The sequence below is a fragment of the Babylonia areolata genome, chromosome 1, assembly GCF_041734735.1.
Source record: "Babylonia areolata isolate BAREFJ2019XMU chromosome 1, ASM4173473v1, whole genome shotgun sequence".
NCBI lineage: Eukaryota > Metazoa > Mollusca > Gastropoda > Neogastropoda > Buccinidae > Babylonia > Babylonia areolata.
Window position 1 is genome coordinate 92,784,327 of NC_134876.1, and position 27,278 is coordinate 92,811,604.

Here is a 27,278-nt window from a genome sequence, read left to right on the forward strand (position 1 = left end):
ATCACCACGCCGAAGGGGTACCCATTCTCCTCATCGGCACCAAGACAGACTTGCGTCAGGACAAACAGTTTGTCAAACACCTGAAGCAAAAATCTCTGGAAGTTCTTACAGAGGATAAGGTAGACCTGGCTATGGTTTTGTTTTGTTTATGATACTGTGCTTAGTTGTATCAAAGGTTATCGTGGAGCTAAAAAAAGATGTAAACACAAAATACGATTTCACGCTTACGATTTTTATCATGTTGACAAAAAACTGAAGCAATGTTTGCTTACGCGTATTGTGGTGCTGAAGTAGAACTGAAGCAATGTTTATGTAGTCACTTGGTTGAGTCGATAGGTTCATATTAGAAAAGACTAATAATTAGGTGCTAAGGAACTGTACCGTTGGATATAAATATTTGAATATGAATAAAAGCAAGGGGTTGGAATATTCTATAACCAACTCAGGGGTACAAGTAGGCTCTTGAGAAGCTGCAGATCAAATAGAAAATAATATCGAAAGTAAAAACTTTGTACTTTCAGTAAATGAATCATGTCATAAGTGCACAAACCTATACAGAAAGTGCACACAAAATCTGCCATCCAATTTTCGTGCCAGAATGTGAATTTTGCTCAAGGAAATTAGTTTAGCCTATGCTGCAAAACGTTATCACACAAATATACCGTTCTGCACGTTGTAACTGTGTATTTTATTTCGCCTGAAAGCTTTTGTTATATAATATGCTGCTGAAGAAGGTCGCACTCAAAATTAAACTTCAACTGCTTTAAACAACAGGTTAAGCAGATACAGAATTTGTCATTTTTGTTCTTTTTTTTTCATGTCAGGAAGCATAATGTATTTTTCTTGACAATAGATAGTCCTCTCTTACGTGTTCCTCGCTGTAAAGTAATTTTCAGTGTCATCCCCACCCCTCCCCATCATAGATATTCAAGAAAACTGAAGCAGTAGCAGGTGCGGTTGAAACATGACGAAGTGATTGTGACTTCCACAGGGCACCGCACTGGCAGGCAAGATCGGGGCCCAGAAGTACCTGGAGTGTTCCTCACTGACCCACAAAGGAATCAAGGCAATCTTCGATGAAGTCATCAAAACCAAGCTGGCATACAAGCCCAAATCCCCCAAGCGAAAGCGCTGCAAAATTTTGTGAAGGGACAGATTTTGTATTGTTACGTGGCGATATAAGAAGATTGGAACGTGGTATGTTGTCGCGGGTAATTGTTGATTCGGGTGCTGCTTGCAATTGAAACAGTGAACTACCATCCTACATTGATCCTGTATAGATTGATCTATTCAAAATGAATGCTTGAAGCGCTGGATACGAACTACAAGATGAACTCTGTACAGATTTTTTGAAACAGCTAGTGCACCACGGACGGCCCTCAATAACTAAACTGATCAAACTAAACTGAACTAAAAAACAAATCCCTCAGGCAGTATGTGCGTTTGACATTGTCGTTTTGTATTCTGTAATGCAAACGTGACAATCACATCATCAGATTAATGTCGTTGTGATGCATATTAAGATTTCAGATAAATACCAAATAACTGAAAGACAGTACTAGTGGTGGTGTGTGTCCATCGAGATCGATGATGACCATCGTTGTCATCCAGCTGGGGGATGGGGGCAGGGTGGCGGTGGTGGGGGGGATGCTCATGAATCTATCTGTGAGTGCGCAGATGGCTGAATAGTCCAATCTGCGCACGAAATGTTCGCTGACAGTTGGGGCAGACAAAGACAGGCATACCGTTGTCAGGGAGCTTGTTTGCTCTGACTTTCTGGCCTGCCTCTTCTGAACAGCTGCAGCAGTCCTGTTGGCCTCGCACAACTTGGAACCTTTGTACACAGCAGCGCGACATTTGTCACGGTCCACTGCAGATTCCTCCCAGGAGTCAGGGTTGATATCAAACGCTTTCAGAGAGACTTTCAGAGTAAAGACAGTACTAGTAGGGCCTACAATAAACACGAAATTAAAATCAAGAAACGATTTTTTTTTTGTTTTTGTGTGTGGTCATTTGTTAATTTTAAGATTTGGCAACTGTATCCTGTTTAAAGATCATGTCAAGTTGTATGTTACACCCCGAGAATGTTTTGTCTCTTTTATTTTTAAGCGAAGGGTGTGAAAACCACAGCAGGTGCTTGACAGTATTGCGCAATTCCTTTCTTAAAAAAAAAACAACAACAAAAAAAAACACCAAAAAAACCCATCAATTCATTGACTTTATCTTGCGTTGTGATTATATATTTATTTCACTTTGAAACTGTCTTAAAAAACAACAACAAAAAAACAAAACAAAACAAAAAAAAACCAACACTTTCATCGCTGATGAAATCGATCGGTACATGTGGAGTGACTGACAATACTGGTAAAATGAACAGCACTGACTGACTGATCATCACGAACTATTTTGAGAAACAAATTGGGCATGCTATGTCAGTTAATTAAATGATGCGTGTATAAAAATTGTGGCCAATATATTTGTGTATATATGAATCAGTGTAGCTTTTTTCCGTTGTTTATGAAATTTTGGGAACATGATCATAATTGTGTACATACTTGTGTGTGTGTGTGTGTGTGTGTGTGTGTGTGTGTGTGTGTGTGTGTGTGTGTGTGAGGTACGGATACGGATAATTTATTCATGTATAGGCCATTGCCCCTCATGAAGGAGTACATACACATGATCATGTAAGAAAAGCAACAAAAAAGCAACAAAAAATGAGCAGTCATATCATCAAGAACAAACTTCAATATTCTAAGACATCAGAGTTGATCGCAGTCTAAATGCTTTAAACAAATAAATTGATAAATTGCGAATGGTCTGTTCATGCTGAGAAGCCATGAGTAATGCTAATCTATGCTGACTGGGAAATTTACAGAATTTGGATGATATATACCTTGTTCTTAAGTCATGCAGGACAGGACAAGGTAGGACGAAATGTACTTCATTTTCTTCCTCCTTGTTGCAAAGTTTACACCTTAGATCAGTTGCATTATGTATTCTATATCGGTAATAATGTACTGCAATATCAGAAATACCTAGCCTAAATCTTGCCATTGAATACTTTAAGTGTCGATCTATGTTTAAAAATAAATACGTTTTGACATCCGGTACGGTGCAGAATGTTCTGTTAACATTAAATCTCTCGCTATTACTAATATGAAAATCCCATTCCTGCCATCTACATGCAACTACCCTTTCTTTAAATACTATAAGAAATTCGTCAATACTCTCTACGCCTTGGTTTAACCAAACGTAACCAAATCCATATATATACAGTTTACAGCGGATATTCGAAACCCAGTTTCTTTTGTCACGTGCATCCAGATCGAGCAAGGTTCGATATCATTTGTGTGGTAATCTAGACGCATTCATTCTCGTTAACTTAAGCCAATAACAAATACATCTTATACATGAATTTATATAAACAGGGTACCTGTTTGCTTCTCAATATACAAAATCGTTTGGTGTTCGCATTTCTACTCGTAAAAATCTCTTGAGCGCAAACAAATGTACTTTTTCACAAAGAAATGCTGCATTATCTAAGCCCCATATCTCAGCACCATATTGTAACATGGGTTGAACTTGTGAATCAAATAACTTTAAAAGCGTATTCATGGAATTATTTTTTAGCTTGTATAATTTCTGTAGAATACACAACAATGCGTTTTTGGCTCTACTGACTAAGTCACCACATGCTGCCACAAAACTCAGTCTTGTAGTAAAATAAATTCCTAAATATTTGTATGCGTTCACTACAGGCATAGATACTCCATTGTAAGTCCATCTTTCTCTGGCAGCTAAGTACCCCCCCCCCCCCCCCCGCCCCCCCTTTCTGAAAACAATGATATTACTTTTATCTATGTTCACTTTTAAATGTAGTGCAGAGGCTGCACGAGACAAACTATTCAGCTGCGTTTGTAAGCCGATAACGGTTTCAGACAATAAGGCAACATCATCAGCCAATAACAATAAAAACAGCTCTAAATAGTCATGTGTGAATGTTGCACCATGCTTTCCCTCTCTAATAATTTCTAATGCTAACTCGTTAATGAATAAAGAAAACAACACAGGACTACAGGCATCTCCTTGCTTCACGCCTCGGGTACAGTTAATGTAATCAGTCAATTTAGCCCTACATCTGATTCTTGCTTTGACACTGACATACATGCTATGAATACATTTATAAAGTTTACCTCTGACACCATTCTTCCAGAGTATAGGCCACAGTAATTTTCTATCTACAAAATCAAAAGCCTTTTCGAAATCGATGAATGCAACATAAAATTTACGATTCAGGCAGAACTGTTTCTGTATCAGTGCTAACAGCGTCAACACATGGTCAACAGTAGAGTAGCCCTTTTTAAACCCTGCTTGGTGTTCAAATCAAATTCTTTTACCCATTCTTGAAGTCTGTTGTTGATAATTGTACTAAATATTTTACTACTAACGTCGCACAGTGATATTCCTCTATAATTATTTACCTGATTGACATCACCCTTTTTAAATAAAGGAAGAACAATACAGTCACACCAACTATCTGGGTAAGCACCCTTGTCAAATAATGCATTGAAAAATTTTACGGCAAAAAGTCAGCCACTTTGTCCCCTGCAAATTTTATGATTTCCCCAATAATATCATCTGGACCGGCGGCTTTGCCATTCGTTATCCCTCTTACAACAAGCAATACTTCTTCTTTTGATATCGGACGGCTCATGGGACTATACACATCTAGATCATCATCTTTGTTATTTATAGCATTACTATCTTCGGCTGTACTTTCTACTTCTGCCTCTAATTCAAGCAGGCCTTTAAAGTGATTAAACCAGTCATCAACTGTTAGTCTATTATAAACTTGCTTTCTTTTAAAAGATACCCTACGCACAGTTTTCCCAAACTCTTTGATTATTTACTGAAGAGGTAAGTTTTTCTAACATTAAATCATTATACATGTACTGTCGTTCCTTTCTTATTAACAAGTTCTTGTATTCTCTCCTTGCAACACAATAAGCATCGCTGTCATCTTTATTCCGTGTTTTTCTAAATACTGAAAGTAATTTTTTTGCCTCAGCCTTACTTGATTTACATTCTTTATCATACCAATCATTTTCTTCACGTTTAGTCAAATAAATTTTCTTTTTGATACAATCAGCATGTCTTCTAAGACAATCATTAAGCATGTTCAAAGCACCATTGCAATCAAAATCAATTAAACAAATAGCACGGTCAAGTAATGACAATGTTTCTTCTGAGTGTAATGCATTTATATAATCATATTCAAAATCACAATTCCATACATATTTCTCTATGAATTGGTCCTCTGCCATAGGAACAGACAAAAGTGAATCATTTCTTTTCTGCTCAAAACTCAAGTACAGCTCAACAGGTGAATGATCTGACTCAAGTCTGTCTGATACAATTAGTTTACATGATGAGAAAACAACCACAAACAATTCCTTAGAAAGCAAAAAGTAATCATTAACACTGTTACCCGTTTCTGATATAAACGTATAATTACCCTCTGTGTCCCCCTTGCATATGCCATTGAGAATGCACAAATCAAGTGTAATACACATGTTTAACAAACATTTTCCATAGTTATTAAGTATATCTGCTGATTTCCTTCGAAGAAAAAACGAACTTTTACCAAACCGTTTACTGTACACATCATTGTCATCAAATATATCTTGAGATATGTTGGAGGTTCTGCTGTTTAAGTCCCCAGACAAAATTATATGCACATCGTTTAACTCAACCATGCATTCAAAAAGACATTCATCAAGCGCCGAAATACCATTGTCAGTATCGAAGTGTGTGTAATACGGCGATCGCTCAGGTGGAACATAGGTACACACATACATAACATCCAGTGATAAACCAGAAAGACTTTTATCAATCAGTAATAGAAGAACATTTGGAGATTTTGTCCTTATTGTCTCCCCTATTTTGTAAATTTAACAGCTGGTTTGCATAAAACAGTATACCCTGGAATTGAAAAACATTTTGCGTCTTCTACGAAGGTTTCAACAAGACATATAAAATCAAATTTACACAGAAAAGTAAAAAATTCTTTGTTGTTTATATTAGACAGTAAGCCATTGACATTCCAATGCAGGAATGAAAAACAACTCTCAGATTTATCAACACCACCACAATCATAATCATGTATATTGTTACTCACAGTCATACCATTGTGTACTCTTTCACCTCCAAGTGCTTGATTCACTGCATTTACATTCGGTACACAGAGGTCAACATGCATGCTGTCATTAACATTCACATTTTGAGATGACCCCCTTATACCGCCATTTTCACCACACAAAAGACCATGAATAGGCTCTTGGAAAATATCTGTAACATGACTTTTTTCATGAACAACGTTGCTGTCTGTGGGACAGGATACGTCTAATTCATCGTGTTCTATACAAACATCATATGCATGAGCAACAAAACCATCAGCATCAACAACTTTATTTTCTGCAGTGAACGCACTTGAATTTTCAAAAACGGAACTGATTATTTCAACCTTGTTTACGTCTGCCCCCCAGCCCTTCTCCGGAAAAGCGGTTTTGCTGACGTCATCCAGTTCACTGTTCACCGTGCACACATCACTGACCTTGTTTCGTTCCGCACGGTTGTCTCGCGCACACCTTCACGATGTTGCCGGTGTCAAACTGGGCTGGCCACCCCCCTATTGAGCCTCCCGAAGTTTCTGTCCCTTATCAAGGTAAAACTTTTCCCCCTCGATGATAAGGTGGTCATAAACCATAGTGGCTCGCTTACCCTCGCTTTTTGCCTTCTTCAAATGTGGCGACAGTTTCTTTCTTATTTCTCTCACACGGAAAGAATAGTCCTCGCCAATGAACACATCACTGCCCTTCAATTTGCGTTTGGCCTTTAGAATAGTTTCCTTGTCTTTGTAGAAGGTGCAGCGTAGGATGAAATGTGAGTTGGGCTTTGAATTCAGGCGATGCACACGATTGAACTGGAAGTCCTCTGTCATCTCCAACTTAACCACGATTGTATCGTTGACGATGTTCTCACATTCTGCCTGTGTCTCGTTCTGTTTACGTGGAAGTCCATAAAAAGTCAAGTTGTTCCGTTTGGAGCGTCCTTCCAGATCGTCAGTTTTCCGTTCTGTGTCCAGCATCCGTTTCTTCAGCTCCTCGTTCTCACGACGTAGGTCGGCCACTTCCTCCCTCAGGGACTGCACCTCGCAGAGAGAGAGAGAGAGAGAGAGAGAGAGAGAGAGAGAGAGAGAGAGAGAGAGAGAGATGCATACGAGTGTGTGTTTATAACTGCGAGATTTTCAGATATCGCTAAAACCGACCGACCGTGATTTTGATACATTTGTCATATGATTATGTGTGTGTGTGTGCGTGTGTGTGTGTGTGTGTGTGTGTGTGTGTGTGTGTGTGTGTGTGTGTGTGTGTGTGTGTGTGTGAAAAATAAACAAATAAAATCGTCCACAACTTGTCTAAATGTGTGGTGTGTCCGTGCATTAAAAAACAACAACCCCACACTGGCACCAACACACACACACACACACACACACACACACACACACACACACACACACACACACACACACACACACACACACACACACACACACAAAATAACACAACAAAACACAAAACAACAACGAGAAACAAACAAACTGGAGACGGAAATCATGAAAGCTAATATTCAATAAATGTGGGTTGGTGCACTTGAACTACAACTCATAGGCACGGTTGAGTGGTGACCCGACCAGGGACGTGGGTTCGTTTCAGGCCAGGACCAATATTGACGGCACTCTACTCTCTCCTGCAGTTGCGTGTCTGGGAGCCGCAGTCTTTCAGATCATAAACTGAGACCCCTTACGTGTGTGTGTGTGTGTGTGTGTGTGTGTGTGTGTGTGTGTGTGTGTGCGCGCGCGCACGTGTGTTTCAGTGTGTGCGTGCGCACGCACGCGCCGTGAATATGTGTGTCTACTATGTGAATGCACATCAGTTCCGGAAAACTGATGCGCGCGTGTGTGTGCGCTCTTGGTTGTATGTTTTTTTCTGCGAATGCAAAGTGATGCAAGGGAAATAATGCCAGTTGGTTGTTTTTGTCGACTCCGGCAGAATTGTTACCACTGGATGCTTTGAGTGTGTGTTCGACTTCGGCAGATTCAAACATCATGGAGACAATACTACTGGAAGAGGAAAGTAATGATGTTTCGACTCGACATGGAAGGAATGCTCACTCAGTATGGCTGTGTTAGGACTGATGCTTGATATAAAGACAGCGTCCCGCGTGTGATTGAATCTCTTCAGTAACAAAACTGTCAGTGTGTGTGAGGGTGTGTGTGTGTGTGTGTGTGTGTGTGTGTGTGTGTGTTCTTGAATGTGGGTCTTTGTCTTATGTGTGACGTCTCCTCGTCGGCCCCTTCACATCTGCATCTGGGGTGGGGCGCTCCAAGATGGGGCCATAAAAAGGCCGTAAAAGTGGCCCATAAGAGGTTGCCGAGTGAAAGCTTGTATCAGGCAACGGGATTAAAGCATAGTGCCGCGTGTTGGCCAAAGAATGGGGGGCCGAGGGGGAGGGAGGTGGGAGGGTAAACGTTACTGGTTGGTGATGATATATCGAGGTCCAACAATGTCAGTGTACGCGCACGCGCCGTGTGTGTGTGTGTGTGTGTGTGTGTGTGTGTGTGTGTGTGTGTGTGTGTGTGTGTCGGTGTGTGTGTGTGTGTGTGTGTGTGTGTGTGTGTGTGTGTGTGTGTGTGTGTGTGTGTGTGTGTGCATTGTGTGCCGTCAAGTTGTGTGTGTGTGTGTGTGTGTCACCGTGGCGTCAGTGTGTCGGTGTGTGTGTGTGTGTGTGTGTGTGTGTGTGTGTGTGTGTGTGAAAATAATCAAGTAAAAACGAACTGACGAAAATATATGTTTTTTAAAATGCAACGAGCGGCAATTGCTACACACAACTGATTAATTGCCTTCTTTATTTTATGTATTACAAATTATGTAACATGAATTATCCGTGCTAAACTCTTACACGGCGGCCGGCAAAAAGCTGTGTGTGTGACCGTGACGGTGTGTGTGTGTGTGTGTGTGTGTGTGTGTGTGTGTGTGTGTGTGTGCTTGCGCGCACGCGCGCGCGCGCGTGTGTGTGAAAACAATCAATAAAAAGAATCGAAAACATGACTCATACAGTATGACAATCCATGCAAACAGTGACGCATAACTGACCCCCTCAAAACTATATGCCTTAAATAAATCATACAGTTAATTAAGATCTTTTTTACCTGTTTATATGTTGCTAATCACATTACATTATATTGCTTATTAATGCTTAATCATACCGATTCAAACCTTTGTTGATTAGTCAAGTTCGGCTTTCTGTTATCATAAGCATTTAGTTCTCAGGATGTTTTAGTGTAATCTCGGCAAAATTTCACCAATTATAATTATCCAACACACACACACACACATACACACACGCGCGCGCGCTCTTACGCGCACACACACACACATGAACAGTTACTTTTCCCTCACCAGTAGCTGTCTTTTTCCCCCTATCTTTGTCAGATAACACTTATGGCTAAAAGACGCTAAACTGAAGAAAAAGACAACAACAACAACAACAACAACAACAACACACACACACACACACACACACCCACACACACCCGTGTGTACGGGGGAGTATTGATTGACACGGGGGAGTATCGATACGGACCATAGACACTAGTGTCGATGCACGAAGGTAGATGCATTCAAGGGAAACAACTTATCGAATGCCTTATTTCTGTTTCCGCTTTCATAATCCCAGTGCAACAACGTGTCAAATCAAATAAGTTAGTTACCGGGTCTCACCTTTTTCCCATTCTCCCTTAAATATGACGGAAGAGCAAGAAGAGGAGATTGAAGCACTGAAGGCAATATATGATGCTGATTTTGCCGGTATGCATTATGTTGGTTGTGCTTGCCGTGCGTTCGTCAATGTAAAGTTACGTGTGTGTGTGTGTGTGTGTGTGTGTGTGTGTGTGTGTGTGTTGAAGTTAAAGTCTTCGCTTTAAGTGATATTAGACGTGTGTGTGTGTGTGTGTGTGTGTGTGTGTGTGTGTGTGTGTGTGCGGGCGCGCGCGCGCTCTTTCTCTCTCATCGTGATTGCGTATGTGCTGCCTCTGCCCCATTTCTCTCTCTCTCTCTCTCTCTCTCTCTCTCTCTCTCTCTGAGTATTTATCGCCTCTGTTTGCTTTTCAGATATCAAGAAGAATCCACCATGTTTCATGATCAAGCTCACAAACATCACTGTAGAATTGAAGAGTGAGTACTTTCCACACCCTCATTAAACTTGTTTACTAACATGGTGTCAGTGTGTGGATGTGCACTGGGTTCCATCAGTGTGGACCATTTTTGTTCATGTTTTTGTTCTGTGGGTTTCATGGGTGGATAAACTGTTTTGCTAGTTTATTACATGGTTATTATTGTTGTTGTTGTTGTTGTTGTTATTATTATTATTATTAATTTTATTTCATTTTTTTTGTTTTGTTTGCCAAGCACTTTTAAAAGATTGCTTTTTGTGTTGTTTTGCATTCATTGAAAATGATGCTTCTCTTGTAATTATGAATTTCATAAATGATTTTTTGTGTGTGCATATTTATAGCTGGATAGCATGAATAATATATATATATATGTTTGTTAATTTATCATTTTAACTGAATAATTGAGCCTTGTTTAGCAATGCATAAACTTGTTGTTAATTTATCATTTTAACTGAATAATTGAGCCTTGTTTAGCAATGCATAAACTTGAAATGTTTCATGCTGTCTGGCAATGAATAAGTGAAAAATGTTCATGAAAGGGAAGCAATGCAAAAATACCCATACATGAATTGCAGATAACAAGTATTCTTGCCAACAAAATCATTAATTTAAAAACGAAAATATGAAAGAACAAAGAAAAAATATCTGACACAACAGTGACAGAAGTGATAAATGAAAGAACAATTATGATGATGATTTAAAAAAAAAAATTAAATTATTTATTTATTTATTTATTTATTTTTAGCAAAGAATGTGTTTTACTATCATCTCTCATTGACTGAATTTGCTACATGTCCTTTTTGATACATGTGTAGATGTTTAATGTGCAGGTCCACTATGGCTTCGTTTTTCTTTCCCTATTGACTACCCATCTGTACCACCACAAATTGAGCTACCCATGAATTCTCAAGTCCTGACACAGTCACAGTGCAAAGTTTTACTGGACCATCTCTATCAACAGGTGAGGGCAAAGTATGGATAGGTGTTCACTTCAGCATGATTTGATTTGGTACTAATATTGCACTTTCAAGTGCATTTTCTAGTGGTTTACCATTTATGTTGCAGTTTCAGAGAGTATCTCAATGGTTGTGCATTTATATTGCAATATCAAACAAGTTTCTCAATGGTTGTGTATTTGTATTGCAAAATCAGGTGAGTTTTCCAGTGTTTGTGCATTTATATTATTGCAATTTCAAATGAATTCTTCAGTCCAAAGGATATACTCACAGAAGGCTTGAAGCTGGGTATGTATGATTTTAGGAATATAATGCATTGATTTTAGACGTATCATTTTCAGAGTGAGTCTGTTAAATCTGTAGAACACCTGTTATGTGGTGCACATTAAGTTTTAGTATATTTTAGGTGAATGTGAGGTCACAGTTAAGCATGCATCATCCGTATCTTATTCACTTTTTCAGAAACAGTCTTGACTTTTGTAAGTTCAAATTTTTCTAATGATCTGAGCTAGGAAAATTGTGTGCAGAAATAAAAGTCACGCAACTTTATAAAATCTACCAATTTTGACTGGCTTCTTGTGTGTGTGTGTGTGTGTGTGTGTGTGTGTGTGTGTGTGTGTGTGTGTGTGTGTGTCTCTGTGTGTGCATATGTGTGTGTCTGTGTGTGTTCTTATACAAGCAAATACATATGCAAATACTTATTCACATGCATGAAAATTTTCAGATATGAAAATATGTTTATAAATATGAAATCAGCACACACACACACACACACACACACACACACACACACACACACACACAAGTGGAAAAATATACAGCAAAGGGAAGGCAAATTTTGCACAGTAAAATAACATTTTTGGTATTAGAATAACCAGCTTGCTGAAAAAAAGAAAAGAAAAAAAGTCTCTCTCTCCCCCTCTCTCTTTCTCCCTTCCACTATGTCCATGGCACACAGAATTAGGATACATGGTCTTAAGCCTGTACAATTGCCACAGTTCACCAACATGGGATTTATAAACTAATTTCTTGAGCAAGTAAACTAATAAAGGAATAAAACTTTTTTTTTTTAGTTCTGAGTTTTGAATGTGTGAATCCTGGTGTGTCTTCCAGAATGTAAATGTGTATAGCATCAGTTGAGTCCATGCTGCTGCATGCAGTCATGTTTTCTTTTTTGTGTAACTCTCTATTCATAGAACATAGCTGGTCTCACTCCCATGCTTACTTTAGAAACTGCCTATCCTGTTCATTCATACAATACACTCATAAGCTTTAATTTATACCAACATATGAAAAAGAACATCAACACTGATTCAATCTGTGATAGCCTTGTACTACTTTGATACTTATACTGAGGCTTTTGAGCTTTTATGAACAATAAAATCTGGGCTGATGATTTCTTTGTGAATAAAATGGATATCAGCATAAGATATGAAATTATTGTCTATAATTATATTGAACTTTACCACTAATACACTTTAAATTGATAAAGAAAATGTCAGCCCAGATTTATATATGTACACAGATATTAATAAATCATTTTTGTTTTTTTCCCTAAGACAGGGGAGGCCAAATAGAAGAGCAGGTAATAACTAAACAACCTTTCCATTATTTCAAAATAACTTTACAAAGACGCATAGAGAGTAAAAATACTCTGTAGAAATACCCCAGAAGATTTTTTTTTAACTAGTGTAACTCTCTATTCATAGAGTTACTCTGTAGCTTGCAAAATGATGGAGAATATTATCACCAGCCACATCATGATGTACCTGGAGAGCAATGATATCCTCTGCCCAGAACAGCACGGCTTCCAAAGAGGACGATCTTGTGAAACACAGCTGCTCAGCTCTATGTGATATTTATCAATCTATTAGTCGGTCTGTCTAGAGAGAGAGAGAGAGAGAGAGAGAGAGAGAGAGAGAGAGAGAGAGAGATTAATTTCTTAAGTAGTTTATGAAAACAAAGTGCAGATCGAAATCTTACACAAGTTTATCACACATCTTTATTGTTATCATAAGTATTTCGTTAAAAAAAAAGATTTTATTTTATGTGAATCTGCCACTATGGATTTTTTTTTTTTTTTTTTTTTTTTTTTTTTTTTTTTTGCAGGCCCAAGATCTTGTTGGCATGGCCATGGTGTACAACCTGGTGGAACTTGCCCAGACGTGGATCAGTGACCACATGCAGTCAGGCGGAGGGGACCAGGACCCAGGGGCTGAGGATGGTGCTGGGGGGACAGAAGGCAGCGCGGAGCCTGAGCAGGAGGACACCTTCAGACCTGTGCTGGATGCAAAGGCCAGCGGAGGACGTTGGCATTTTGTCATCGGTCTTGTGGTGAGTGAACAGCTGTCGCTGATGCAGGGTGGAGGAAGAGAAAGAGGAGGAGGAAGATAGATGCATAATGTTACCAAGGGTCAAATCTGGTTTTGAAATATTCTTGTTGGTTTGTTTTATATATATATATGTATATATAATTATATATATATATATCTATAATTATATATATATGTGTGTGTATATATATATATATATATATATATATATATATATATGTATACAGAGAGAGAGAGAGAGAGAGAGAGAGAGAGAGAGGCAGGTAGGCTGGCAGGCAGCTAGGCAGGCCGGCAGGAGGTTAGTGGGTAGATAGAAAGATACGTTGTTTTTTTTCTCGTAGATGTCTCGCTCTCTTTCTCTATCTCTCTCTCTCATTCTCACACTCTCTCTATATACATGTTCTGGAAATAGTCCTATCTTTTTCATCAAAAAAGGTGAAAAACGTTACTTAACATTGTTAATTAACAGTTATTATAAAACACCACAATGTTATTGATAGGAGAGCCCTGTGCATAATCAGATGGGAATATTATTTTTTGTTTTTAATATTTGTGTAAGAATGTACGGTTTTACGTCATTTCATTTCACTGTTAGGTTGTTTGTTTGATTTGCTTTTTGTATTGTATTTTATGGTGTTTTATTTCTTTCTTTTATTTTATCTTCTTTTTATTATTATAATTATTTGCAGAGAAGGGTGGGATGGTGGGTTTGGGACGGTGGATCTGTGAGAAAATATGAGATTAAGATCAAGAAAAATGAAGGAAGAAAGAAAGCTGCAGTGAGAGGTGGCCTGGTTTCAGGGCAAGCCGTCAGCAGGAAAAAGCACCTTTTTCAACGCCGCTGCAGGTGGTGAGCTGGCCAAGACTGGGGCGTTTCCCTTCACCACCATTGAACCCAATGTGAAGCAGACAGTGTACGCCATTCCATGCCCTTGCCAGAAGTGGGAGAAACAGTGTGATTCAGGTAATGTTATTGCATGAGTGGGTGGTCTCATGTGATCCAACTGGATTTAGAAGAATTACTGTTAGGAGTACGCTTTGAGTACTCATGAATGTACATTTGTTGCTGGGTGCAAGGATTAAGTTGAATGTTTAAAATGTGTATGTGTGTGTGTGTGTGTGTATTTATAGTTGTGTGTTTGTTCTTTAGTTTACCATCTTTTCACTGTAAGTGATATTAGACGAGGGAAGGAAAAAAATCGAGTGTGAGGAGGGGGAGGGGGGGGGGATTACTGTGTACGCGTACGAGTAAGTGAAAGTGTGTGTGTGTGTGTGTGTGTGTGTGAAAATTATTGATTTAAGTTTTGTTTAAAAAAAACAAAACAAAACACATAACAATATAACATATTTCTAATGAAAAACTAACAACTATAACAGCGAACCAACTGGACTATTTAACAAGGAGTTGAAAAGTTGTGTGTTTGTGCGCGTTTCTGTAAGAAGTTGCGCGCTGCCAACCCATTAGGATATCTGTTGAAAAAGAGGCGTCTGGTTCTCCCTAGAGTCGGTGTGTGTGTGTGTGTGTGTGTGTGTGAGGGTGCCAGAGCTGTGTCAAGATATATATCTATGTCTTTCCCTTACATTCAATCTGTAATAGCCTTGTACTACTACATTCATACGGACCTGCTGCTTCAGTGACAGTGATCTAGGGCCTGTGTGTTCTTTTCCTGGCACAGCGTACGGGCACACAGCCAGGGGAGAGCGTCTGATGCCGGTGACAGTGAAGGACGTGGCAGGGCTGGTGCCAGGAGCTTATGAAGGGAAGGGCAGAGGCAACAGGTCTGACCTTTTTTGTGTATGAAACTGCTTTTCTTGTGTGTCAACCAGACTGAATGATGATATTAATAATAATAATAATAATAATAATAATAATAATGACAATAATTACAACAATAATAACAATAATGATAACAATAATAATGGTTATGATAACAATAAATATAGTAACAATACATGATAATAGTGATGGTGGTGATGATGATAATTATGATGATGATGATGACAATAATAACAAGCTATTGATGAAGGTATATATAGAGCACTTAATCCTGTCCAGAGACAAATCAAAGCACTTTTACACCAGTCGTTCACACGCACACATTTCTCTGCTTCAGAGTGTTTTAAATACAAAACTTAGAATAAAACACCCAAAAACATGTGAATAGAAACTGCAGACCAGAAGAAGGGAGGGGAGGATGGAGCTTTTCTGGGAAAAAAAAAAGGTTTTAAGGCCAGGGTTGAAAGAGCTGGGGTGCCTAACAACATTCCCAGCTATCTGTCCCCTCCGTTCATGTGGAAAACAAGAAGACAGCACCAGATTGTTGTGGTTTTTATACCTTTCTTCATCTTTTTTTTTTTTTAATTTATTTTTTTATATATATTTTTTTTAACTCTGAAGAGTCATAAGGGCACCACACAGAACACCTGTTTATCAGAATGCTCTGGGTTCATCAGATTATGTTTTATTATATGTGTTTGTAACTTTACAGTTTTTGTGTTCACACACACACACAAGTTTCAAGTTTCAAGTTTTAATTATCCTTTCACTCCTATTGGAGTATGGAGGATTACTGCAAGATAATCTTTTCGTGCCCAGAACAAACATTTCCAAATACACAACAATGTCACATAAAAGTTGGGAAAACAGAAATGTCTTTTAACTCCTAAAGTATAACTAGCAACATTTGCAAATCTAATCATCTTACTTACAGACACGTGCATCTGAAGAAAGATATGTGACAAAGTACTCATCGGGTGAAAAAGCTTCAACAACCAAGTGACACTGCTTTGGGAGGGTGTTGGGGGGTTCTGTGGCCTGAACATCTGAGGGGGGGTTGGGAGAGATGGGAAGCTCTTTCCCCATGAATTTCAACATTAAAACAAAAAAAATCTGCCATAAAATATGGAGGAAAAAAAACCTAACCCACACATGATGATTGTATGTTTTATCTTTTCTTTCCCATTTCTCATGACCATTAATCTGGAGCTGGTGTTTTTCTTTACTGTTTCCAACAGGTTTCTGAATGACTTACTGGACGCCGACGTTTTGGTGCATGTGGTGGATGCGTCAGGCCGGACTGATGAGAAAGGGGAAGAAACTGATAATTATGATCCAACGCGAGATATTTCGTGGATAGAGCAAGAGTTACAGTAAGTGTCAGAGGTCATTCTTACCCAATTTCAGTAGCTTCAAGGCAGATAATTTATATGATATCACTATATCAGCAAGTGAAACAAACAAAATGAGGCTAGCCCATGCTGACTGTGGCATGTTTTTTTTTTTTATGTCATTCTCTGTGAATGTGTGGTTAATTGAATGTGAGATTGTGTGCGTGTGCGTGGGTTTGATTCGGTTTGGTCTTTTGTTTAATTTCTATCCACAATTGTGATTTTAGATGAACTGTGCATGAATATGTGTGTGCATGTGTATGTGTAAGCTTTTTTCTGTATTTTTTTATGTGTGCATGTTCACAGATGATGTGTGCACTTAGACATGAACCTCACTATCGTTACACTTGTAGTTTGAAGAACAGCTGTTAAAATTATGTCCAACAAGAAAGCATTTATTACTGGTGTAATTTAGGTTTGTATATGAGTTCCAGTTCATGTTTGTACTTTTGTACTATCCACCCTATCCCCACATCCACAAATATTCCTTGTGACCCTGGTACACTTGGTGATAGACACATTCTGTTGTGTTTCGTTGTATTTTATTCTGTTGTGTCCTAATTTGGGGACTGGGGGTGGGGGTGGGTGGGTGGGGGGTCTCTCATGTCTATACAGACAGTGGATCTATCAAAATGTGATGGAGAAGTGGGACAGCATCAAGCGACGACCACAAAAGTTGATTGACATGTTCACGGGGTATCACGCCACCCGCTCAACCATCTCCCATTGCCTTACGTCTGCTGGAATCGGTGAAAAGTAAGACATTGATTTTGTATATGGGCATGCACATGTGTGTGTGTGTGTGTTTGTGTGTGTGTGTTTTTGTGTGTGTGAGAGAGAGAGTGTGAATGATTGACATTGACATGTTCAAGGGGTACCATGCCACTTATTTACCATCACCCACTGTCTTATGTCTGTTTTGACGGGTGCAAAGTAAGATGTCACAGAGGATTTTGTTTGTGACTGTGTGAGTGTGTGTGTGTGTTTGTGTTTGTGCGTTTATGTGTGTGCACGTTTGTGTGTGTGTGTGTGTGCGCGCACACAATAGTATGTGAGTGAGTTTTCTACATTAACAAAAGTAAGTACATAGTATATACATTTTATGTTAGATTGCAGTATTATCTCCGGTATCCTTAACTGTATCAGTATGAGGGTTTATAAAAAATTGAAACAATAAAAAAAGTTCTTTTTATTTGTGTATAGACTTAATTCACAAAATAGGACACACACGTACACGTACACATGCACATGCATGCACGTGCGCACACACACACACACACACACAAATTGGACTCACTCATATACATATACACATACACACAAAAGCATGCATGCACACGCACACACACGCACATGCGTGCACACGCACACACACACATACACAGCATGTGCGTGTGTGCACTCATGTACACACACACACACATGCACACACAAAAGCACACACACACATTCACAAAGAAAAGCACACACACACACACACACACACACACACACACACACATTGTTGATAGATTTGTTCATTTCTTGGATAACCTGTGTTTTCAGAGAGCTGTCAAATTTAGCGCAGTGGAGTGATCAGGTTCTGCGCCGACTTGTCACTCACTTTGTCAGAATACGCTTCCCCATTCTGCTGGCCCTCAACAAGTGTGACGTGCCCTCAGCAGCCCAGCATATTCATAGGTAGTGGTTGGCATGTGCTGCAATTCATTATTTATGGAATGATATGTCTTTCTCTTTACATCTCTGTTAATCTGATTGTCTGTGTGTGTGTGTGTGTGTGTGTGTGTGTGTGTGTATGTGTGTGTGTGTGTGCATGTGTGTGGTGTGTCTTTCTCTTTACATCTCTGTTAATCTGATTGTGTGTGTGTGTGTGTGTGTGTGTGTTTGTGCATGTATGTGGTATGTGGTTGGGTGCATGTGTGTGTGGTGTGTGTGTGTGTGTTTGTGGTGTGTGGGTGGGTGCATGTGTGGATGGTGTGTTTGTATGTGTGTGTGGAGTGTATATGTGTATGAGAGAGTTTGTGTGTTACTGTCAATGCATAAATGCTCTTATATCGCTGGGTGCTTGTTTGTGGTAATGTGAAAGTAACAAGTAATCATTAGCAATGTCTTAAAGCATGTATGCTCCAAACGTAACCCTGCTTGGCACTTGCTTAAAGGTGGGACCTGGTATTATGGCTGGAAAGATCTGCAAGCAATTTCTGTTGTAATGAAACAGCAAAAAAGAAAGAAACACAACGAACAGCAAGAAATAAATAAATGCAAACAACACACTGAAGTTTGTTTGAGTAAACAAAATAGGTCTGTGATATATATAACATATGAAATATGTGAACATGTGCATGTCAAGAACAAATAAAAACAGAAATTTGACAGTACATGTGTACAGTTGTCCCTCTAGATTTGTGGCAAGCGCTGATGTAGTAAAATGTTTGAAGCTGATTTCGTTTGACATTGTTTTGTTCCAGAATATCACAGCTGGAGCGACCGTTTGTGTCTGTGAGCTCAGCGGCTGAGCGATTCTTGCAGACTTGTCATGAAAAGAAGGAGATTGAGTATCACCCAGGGGATACTGATTTCACAGTACTGGAGTGCAGCCAAGATGTTCACAGCCGTTTGCAGTCCATCAGAGAAACAGTTTTTCAAGAGTAGGATTTTTCTTTTTTTCATTTTGTGGCAAAATGGCTTTTAACATCCTTTGCTGAAGTGGATATTTACATCCTCTGTTTCTTTTTCTGTCTCTCAGTCAGTATGTCTTCTTCTGTTTAATTTGTTTCGTTAATGATCATCTGTTTCATGGAACATTTTTCAATATCTTTAAAAAAAAGAAATTCGAAGGGTGAAGGATGGAATTTATTCTTGCTTATGCCTGGACCAGGTGGCAAAGATTATATGTTTTTTGGTGTGTTTTTTTATGTGTGAGAAGCTGTTATGCATTATTTCCTTCACACATTTGTTTCATTTCTTCAAAACAAGTCATAGTTTAATGAAAAATTTTGATTAATTCTTAAGAAAAAATTTGGAGGGATAGAACTGAGTTTCATTCATAAAAAAGTGGTAGGATAAAGATTTTCATTTATGTTTGTGCATGGTTTAGTCAACAAATACACACTCTTTGATTCAAAGGTCCAAAATTTGATTTTCTTTCATCCCTTTTGGGAATATGCAGGATAACAAACAGATGAACAAAAGAACATACTGAACACAACAACAACTAATATAATGAACAGTGTCTCAAAGCTCATGCGTCAAATACAGTGCATACTGCATCAATAATGTAGACTGATAAAAAAAACTTTTCCAGCAACACACTTGTGTCAGATAAATTATATAATAATAATAATAATAATAATAATAATGGATACTTATATAGACACTATCCAGAAATCTGCTCTAGGTGCTTTACAAAAATGCTTTGTTAACATAAAACATTACATCTATGTTACATACACACACCAAAATATGACTACAGACACACACACACACACACACACACACACATACACACACACACTGCATACATACATTTTAACAATACATGTGTATCTAACAGCTACCCTAACACATACGCACACATAGGCAGGCACAAACTTACATAAACGCACACACACACAATACACATTCATATACATGCATGTAGTTATGTACGCATACATATATGTATACATACATAGTCAAGCACAGCTAACGCAAAGGAAGTGGACCTGCCACAATTGAACTTACTGCTGAGGGAAAAGGTGAGTTTTGAGACGAGATTTAAAAGATGCGAGGGAATCAGAATGACGGAGGTTATCAGCGAGCTTGTTCCACGTCTTTGGCGATTGAAAAGAAAACGATCTGTGTCCATAGGTCTTACTTCTGACGTGAGGTATCCTGAGAAGTCGAGTATCAGAGGAAGAACGGAGCTGGCGAGACGGGGTATAGATATGGAGGAGTTCAGAAAGATACTTGGGGCCAGATCCATTGACTGCAGAAAAGGTCAGAGTGGATAGCTTATAGTCTGTTCAATCAGAAACAGGCAACCAGTGGAGAGACTGAAGGAGAGGAGAAACATGGTCAAATTTAGAAGCTCTGCAAATGAGTCTGGCAGCATTATTCTGAATTCGTTGGAGTCTGTCTGACAGATATTTGGGAAGGCCAGCCAAAAGAGAGTTGCAGTAATCCAATCTTGAGAGAACCAGAGAGAATACAAGTGTCTTGGTTGCATCGGTTGAGAGATAGTGGCGGATAGAGCTGATTCTACGCAGTTCCAAATAGGCAACTTTACAGATATTCAAAATGTGCTGTTGGAAGGAAAGAGACTGGTCTAGGATTACACCAAGACTGCAAACAGAAAGAGAAAGTGAAACAGGTGTGCTATTGATCAGAACAGAGTCAGGAAAGGAAGGATGTTGATGAAACTTCTTTGGACAGGTTATCATAAATTCAGCCTTATCATCATTTAGTTGCAGCTTGTTGAGAGTCATCCAGTCCTTAAGGCCAGCAATGCACTCCTGTGTTCGAGTCACCAGTGCATCAAATTCAGCTATGGAAGCCGACTGATATAACTAACACATACTACATCAATAGTGTGAACTAATGAATTAAAGTTTTTCAGCAACACACATGTGTGTCAGATAACAATGTATAACTAATGCATGCTACATCAATAATGTGAATTAATAAATGAGCTTTTTCAGCAACACAAGTGTGTCAGATACAGTGTATAACTAATGCACACCACGTCAGTAATGTGAACTGATAAATGAACTTTTTCAGCAACACATATGTGTCAGAACTTTTTCAGCAACACACGTGTGTCAGATGCAGTTCTATAACTAGTGCATGCTGCATCAATAATGTGACAGGTACGGTGGCACCAACGTCCAGCAAGCCCTGACGGCAGCTGTAGGGCTGAAACAGCCAGTGTACGGTTACCCGGTGTCCAACCTGAGCACCATGAAATCGCTGACCTCTGGGGCCCGAGACGCTGCGGTTGTTCTCAGGGACTGCGTGCCTTTGAAGCCCGGCACCACCGTCATCCAGTTCTTTGAGATTCTGTCCAACTTCCCCAAACTTCTGTCGGGTGATTTTGTCAGGGCTGAGGTCAGTGTTGAAATGGATTAAACTGCTTTGTCTTTTCTGTCTCTCTCGTTAGCATACCAAAGGACAAATTACATATGTTCAGTGTTGTGTTTTTTTGTTTGTTTTTTCACTACAGTGTGTCTTGTGTGTTGTATTCCATTTTTAGTCATTTACCCACAGGAGACAAGTTAATGGGAAACAATGCAAGTTGGTGCACCATACTCTCTGAAATGGTTGCCTCCCTTCAGTTATGTTCTTTTCCCCCCCTCTCTCTTTTGCTCATGACAAGCTTAGTGATTGAGGGAATTTTTTTTTTCAGTTTGTACTTTTACTGTATAACCTGCCCCCTTTTCAACTTGGCCTATGCTGTTTATAGTGCTTCATTGATCATCATGTAAGGTTTGTCTCTTGTTATATGATTTGAAAATGTTTTACATGGTCTATCTGTCTATCTTTCTGTCTCTCTATCTATTATTATTGTGTTGTTGTTTTTCATTTCACCAGTTTTGCAAGAAATGCAGCTTAGTAAACAAAAATCTCAGTTCATAATTAAAATCACATTTTTGTGTGTGATAGGAGTAGAATGTATCAGCAACCATGATACTGAATTTTATGGAGATATTTCATTATTTATTTTGAGAGAGAGCTGAGCATAATTATGTTTGCATCTTGATCTAGAATCACTGATTTTTTTTTCTCCTTTTTTGGGGAAGGGTATGGGGTGGGGTGGGGGTTCTACAGCACACATAAATTATTTTTGAAAAGGATCTCAAGAAAGGATGGAAGGGTTAACATGTGTCTGTTGTCTCCTTCATCGTCATCAATATAAACAAAATAGTCTCAAAGTCTGTGGCCTTTCATGCCCTGCTCTCATGGTGACCTCAGTTTCGATACCCCTCCACTTCCGTGCTTGGGGTGAGTCCTGTCATGTCGTCAGTGTTGGCAGATTCATGGGGGGGCTGTTGTTTGAGGGACGTGGTGGCGGTCTCTACTCTGGGAGAGACGCTCACTCAGTCTAGCTCCGCGACTAAGCCATTATTGTCGTTAGTAGGGGGCTTAGTAGGTGGTGTCCTAAGTACGTTAAAACAGAACAGGCACCACTGAACACCACCGAAGTGACTAAGCAGCAGTGCAGGGTCTCCTCTGGTGTGTGGCCTCCGGGCGACCTAACATCGATGGTTCCCTGTGGACTGCCGACGCTGGAACTGCGACGGACGAACCTGGGTGTGGCCGTGTATGGGGGAATCTAAATGAGCGGCGTGGGAGTAATGCCACTGAAACGGTGCAGATTATGGGGCAGCAAAAAACAAACAAACAAAAAAACCCCCCAAAACACGTGTCTGTTGACTTTCACAATCAAAGACACGTGTCATAAACAAAGGCCAAATTGATTTCAGTTTAATTTGTGTTGTATATAGCCCAGCTGACAAGACGTCAAGTCAATCTAGAAACACTTGAGAACAGAGACTCCTTCCTTTTGAAGATAAAGGGTGAAGGAGTGTCTGCATAATCACAGGGAAAATTAATATATTGATTTGAAACGAAGTTTGTGTCAATCAGAAATGATGATGAAATGAATGTAGATATTTGCTTCATTTGGAGCTCAAAAAGGGGTCTCTGATGGAACTTCATGAGAAATGGTCTTGATGGAATCAATAACAAAGCATTTTTATTTTTTATTTTTTTTATTATCAAATGAGGAATTTTGCAGTCATGATGATTTTAGTAATTTGTTGTTGTTATAGACAGCAAAGTACTTGTTTTATATTGTTGACATGTTTACATTTTTTTGTTATTTGCTAACATTTAGCTTTTTTTGTTGTTTTTGTTTTGACAGATTGTTGATGAGACTGGCACAGAACGGCATGTCAAGAAAGAGGAGGTGCTTCCCTCACCATACTGCATTGCCAAGTACATGAGCACCAAACGTGGGGCTGTATGACCTCAGATCAGTGCACTTGCACCATAATGCATTGACTTTATTCACCACACTGTGTCATCAGGTACATGAGCACCAGACATGGAGCTGCATGACCTCCAGGTTTGTTCACTTGAGAAGTAGAATGTACACACTCCCTTCACCATTCATGAGTGCATAAGCACCAGATGTGGGACTGTATGATCTTACAGGTCAGTGCACTTGTACTGTAAAGCATTTACTTCCATTTCCATACTGCATGAAGTAATAGCCACCAGGTTGTTTGACCTCAGAGGTCAGTGCACTTGCACTGTACCACAGTGCATTCACTGATGGTATTTGTAGGCGTCACAAATGGATGTTGAGTGGATTCATTTTTAATTGATGTGGTGAGGTTGTGAATTTGTTTATCTGGCAGGGTGTTCATGACCATTCTCCTCCCCTCTTCTCCTCATTCCCCCGTCTGTGCTTTTCGTTTTGTAACATTTCTTTTAATCAGTGCATGTGTCTGTGAAATGAACAACAATTCATATCAAGCTCTCATCTCAACATGCTGTGATGCTTACCCCTCTCTCCTCCTGTCTTCTTATCACCCTTGCTTCATCCTCTCTTTTCTTGTGTGGTCAGTCTCTGCTGATAAAATTGTGGCTTGATTTAAACTATGATCTAGTGATCTGAATTTCTCTCTTCTTTCTTTTTTTTTTTTTTTCCCCCGTGGGGATGCCAGGGGTCTTTCAGGATAAATAGCATCTCACTTTCTGGAAATACTATGCTAGAAATGTCCTTTTTACTACAGTTTTTTATTTCTGCCTTTTTTCTTCCTTCACTGTTGTCTGCTTTTTCTAGGTACCTTCCCAGTCCATTCCCCCTTTCTTTTTCGAGCAAGCCTTGATGCTTTGTTTTTTTTCTCTCTTTTCCGCAGTCTATGATGTACTATCTGTGCTGTTTTGCTCTGGTGATAAGGTTGTGAAACTGTAAACACTGGGATAAGAACTAGCTACCCGTTTTACAGTTAATTGCCTATTTGGTCTTTTTATGTATTTTTTGTTTAGCTTTGAAGTATTGATTTCCCCCCCACACCCCTCCCCCCTTTTTTTTGGTTTTTAATTACAATTTTTTTGTAATCTGGGGATGATGAATTAAGTGGAAGGGCTGATATCTTCAGCATAGCCAAGTCATATTTGTCCTAAGGCGATAAATGGTCAGGATAATAATTATGTCATGAACTGTGTTTTGTGGGTTTGTCTTGGTGCTTATTTTTTTCTGTAGATGTGACAGTTTTGTGTTGATGTGGTTGAACATTTGTATGGTTTGACAGTCCTGATATGGCCCTGTATGGTTGGCTGGACTATAAGCAACAATAAACTATTGTTTTTTTCTGTTCTTTTCTTTCTGGAAAAAAAAAGCCAAGAAAAGATATCACCAAGTATACCTTGCAGTATACAGATGGACTTCTTTCAATGTCGTAGTTTTCTTTTAGTGTCCCAAATAATTGATATTATACAATATTTTGGAGAAGACTGTCACCATCTTGTAGGTTTTTTTTCTTCTGTGTCCATTGCCTTTATCTCCCATGTTCACTTATATGTATGTTGGACTTTTACATGCATGACTGTTTTTATCCCGCCATGTAGGCAGCCATATTCGGGTTTTTTTTTGGCGGGGGGAGAACATGTAAGTTTGAAATGGATGCTTCCTTTTCTGTGTATGACAATTGTTTGCAGGGTAAAAATTGCTTCAGATTATTACTCTGATGATTCTGTCAGTTTTGTTTTTGTATGAATTTTTGAGAATGGATTTAACATGGAACCTTCTTGAATATATACTTTTTAATTTTTTTTTATTTAAGTTTGATTTCAAAGTGACATGATGATGATGATGATCAAGAAGAGATTAGAAATGGCTAATGGGGAGGATGTTGTTCATTAGGAGATACTGATTACAGTTTGATCATATATTGCTGGTGGAATAGTGTTCTGTGTACAGATTCTAAGTTTATTGTTGTTGTGAAATTGGTTTGTTTTCCGTCAGGAAGATAATTTCATTCTGGCAACTGATGTTAAAATCATCATATTGATTCTGCTATTGCATGGACTTTGGCAGTATTATATGGGTCAAAGAAACATCCACATTTTCATGTAACTGTTTTTAGCTTGGTTCAATTTTATTAGCTGTTTGCTTTAAACATGTTTCTTAAAAAAAAAATTAAAAAAGGAAAAAAAAAGAAAGAAAGAAATAATCACAACAATGTTTACATATCCATCTGATGCATTTATGGCATGTGAGAATGGGGAAACTGTCTTTCTTATGTATACAATGAAGTACATGCTGAATAAGAGCAAGATGTGTATTCTTAGTTGGTAGGACCCTCCACCTGTTCTCTGTCCACTTTTACTTCATCACTCCCCCCCCGCCCCCCCCCCGCCCCCCCCCCAAAAAAAAGAAAAGTGTGCAATATAGTAAGTGTAGAGTTGGAAAAGGAAATAGTTTGTGCAAACTTCTTTATTGTTTATGGATGTATTCATCTATTTTTTATGTACTTATGTTTTGTGTGTGCATATATGTGCATGCATGTCAGTACACATGCATGTGTGTATATTTGTGTACATGTATGTGGTGTGTGTGTGTGTGTGTGTGTGTGTGTGTGATCTCTTTAAATCATCCATGTATTTGATAAGCTGTGATTTATATGTACACTCATGCAGTTTAAAACTTATGACAACTGTAGCATTTAATTGAAATGATGATTGAATGATTACCAACTGACTTTTTCATTTTTGCTGAAGCACACATCTTAGATAATTGAAAAATTGCTCATGTTTGCAACATTTACAAATATACTGCTGAACTGTAAGACTAAGAGTATTTGTAATGAAAAAAAATCTGATCTGCTGGAGTAGCTTTTAATGAAAGGGATTGGAAAAAGACCAAGTCTTTTTTATTGTGTGTGTGTGTGTGTTTTTTTTTTTTTAGAACATGTTTGAAGGTACTGCGCTTTGAGCAGGTCATATCCAAATGTTCTTCTTTTGTGTCATATATACAAATAAGTGATATTTTGTTATTTGTTTTTTGAGAAAGTCAGTCATATTGTCAAACAATCATTAGCACAATCATGATGTTAGGCTTGGTCTTAATTGATTTTGGTTGAAAGAAAAGAATAACTCTCTCTCTAACTCTATCTGTCTATCTATTTTCTTGGTGTGTGAAATGTGATATTGCTTTAAGTGCCACAAAGACTCCTATGCAGTTTTATCCAGCAGCTTCTTGATTTGGGCAGGGCAGGTATAAGCAGAACGGTGATATTTTTTTTTTTAATGAAAACTGTTGTTAAAAAATAAGTTGGATAAATACAGACCCTGAATAAACTATGAAAATGTATTCCTTGGTGTGATTTTGTATCTGGATATTGAACCTGGCCTTCAGTGTCTCTCCATAGTTTGATTTTTGACTCACTTGTGTAAACAAAGTGAGTCTATGTTTTAACCCGGTGTTCGGTTGTCTGTGTGTGTGTGTGTGTGTGTGTCCGTGGTAAACTTTAACATTGACAT

The 27,278-nt window shown here is 38.8% G+C and overlaps 3 protein-coding genes across 4 annotated transcripts in view; 2 read left to right on the forward strand and 1 right to left on the reverse strand.

The window, feature by feature from the left end:
• The window catches only part of LOC143289264 (ras-related C3 botulinum toxin substrate 2-like), a 27,926-nt gene extending 25,376 nt beyond the window's left edge, over positions 1 to 2,550 (forward strand). The window contains exons 9-10 of the mRNA XM_076598264.1: positions 1 to 119; positions 992 to 2,550. The exon at positions 1 to 119 is cut by the window's left edge and continues 16 nt beyond it. Of these exons, the coding sequence (XP_076454379.1) occupies positions 1 to 119; positions 992 to 1,147 (275 nt within the window). The 3' untranslated portion in view covers positions 1,148 to 2,550. The remainder of the gene's footprint in view (positions 120 to 991) is intronic.
• A 4,138-nt stretch (positions 2,551 to 6,688) lies between these two features.
• Positions 6,689 to 7,147, reverse strand: LOC143291467 (uncharacterized). The gene has a single exon (XM_076601373.1). It carries the CDS (start codon positions 7,145 to 7,147, stop codon positions 6,689 to 6,691), a length of 459 nt encoding a protein of 152 aa, XP_076457488.1.
• Positions 7,148 to 9,789: 2,642 nt separating this feature from the next.
• LOC143294178 (uncharacterized) lies at positions 9,790 to 26,125 on the forward strand. Of its 2 annotated transcripts, none has more exons than XM_076605611.1 (12): positions 9,790 to 9,926; positions 10,230 to 10,292; positions 11,122 to 11,252; positions 13,357 to 13,581; positions 14,382 to 14,544; positions 15,257 to 15,359; positions 16,596 to 16,730; positions 17,364 to 17,504; positions 18,294 to 18,428; positions 19,217 to 19,396; positions 21,596 to 21,833; positions 23,650 to 26,125. In XM_076605611.1, the coding sequence occupies exons 1-12, from the start codon at positions 9,863 to 9,865 to the stop codon at positions 23,752 to 23,754; spliced, it is 1,683 nt and encodes a 560-aa protein (XP_076461726.1). In that variant the 5' UTR covers positions 9,790 to 9,862; the 3' UTR covers positions 23,755 to 26,125. The 2 variants fall into 2 exon arrangements, with proteins under 2 accessions (XP_076461726.1, XP_076461734.1); XM_076605619.1 differs by having other exon boundaries at positions 21,596 to 21,813; positions 23,650 to 23,720.
• The last annotated feature ends 1,153 nt before the right edge of the window (positions 26,126 to 27,278 follow it).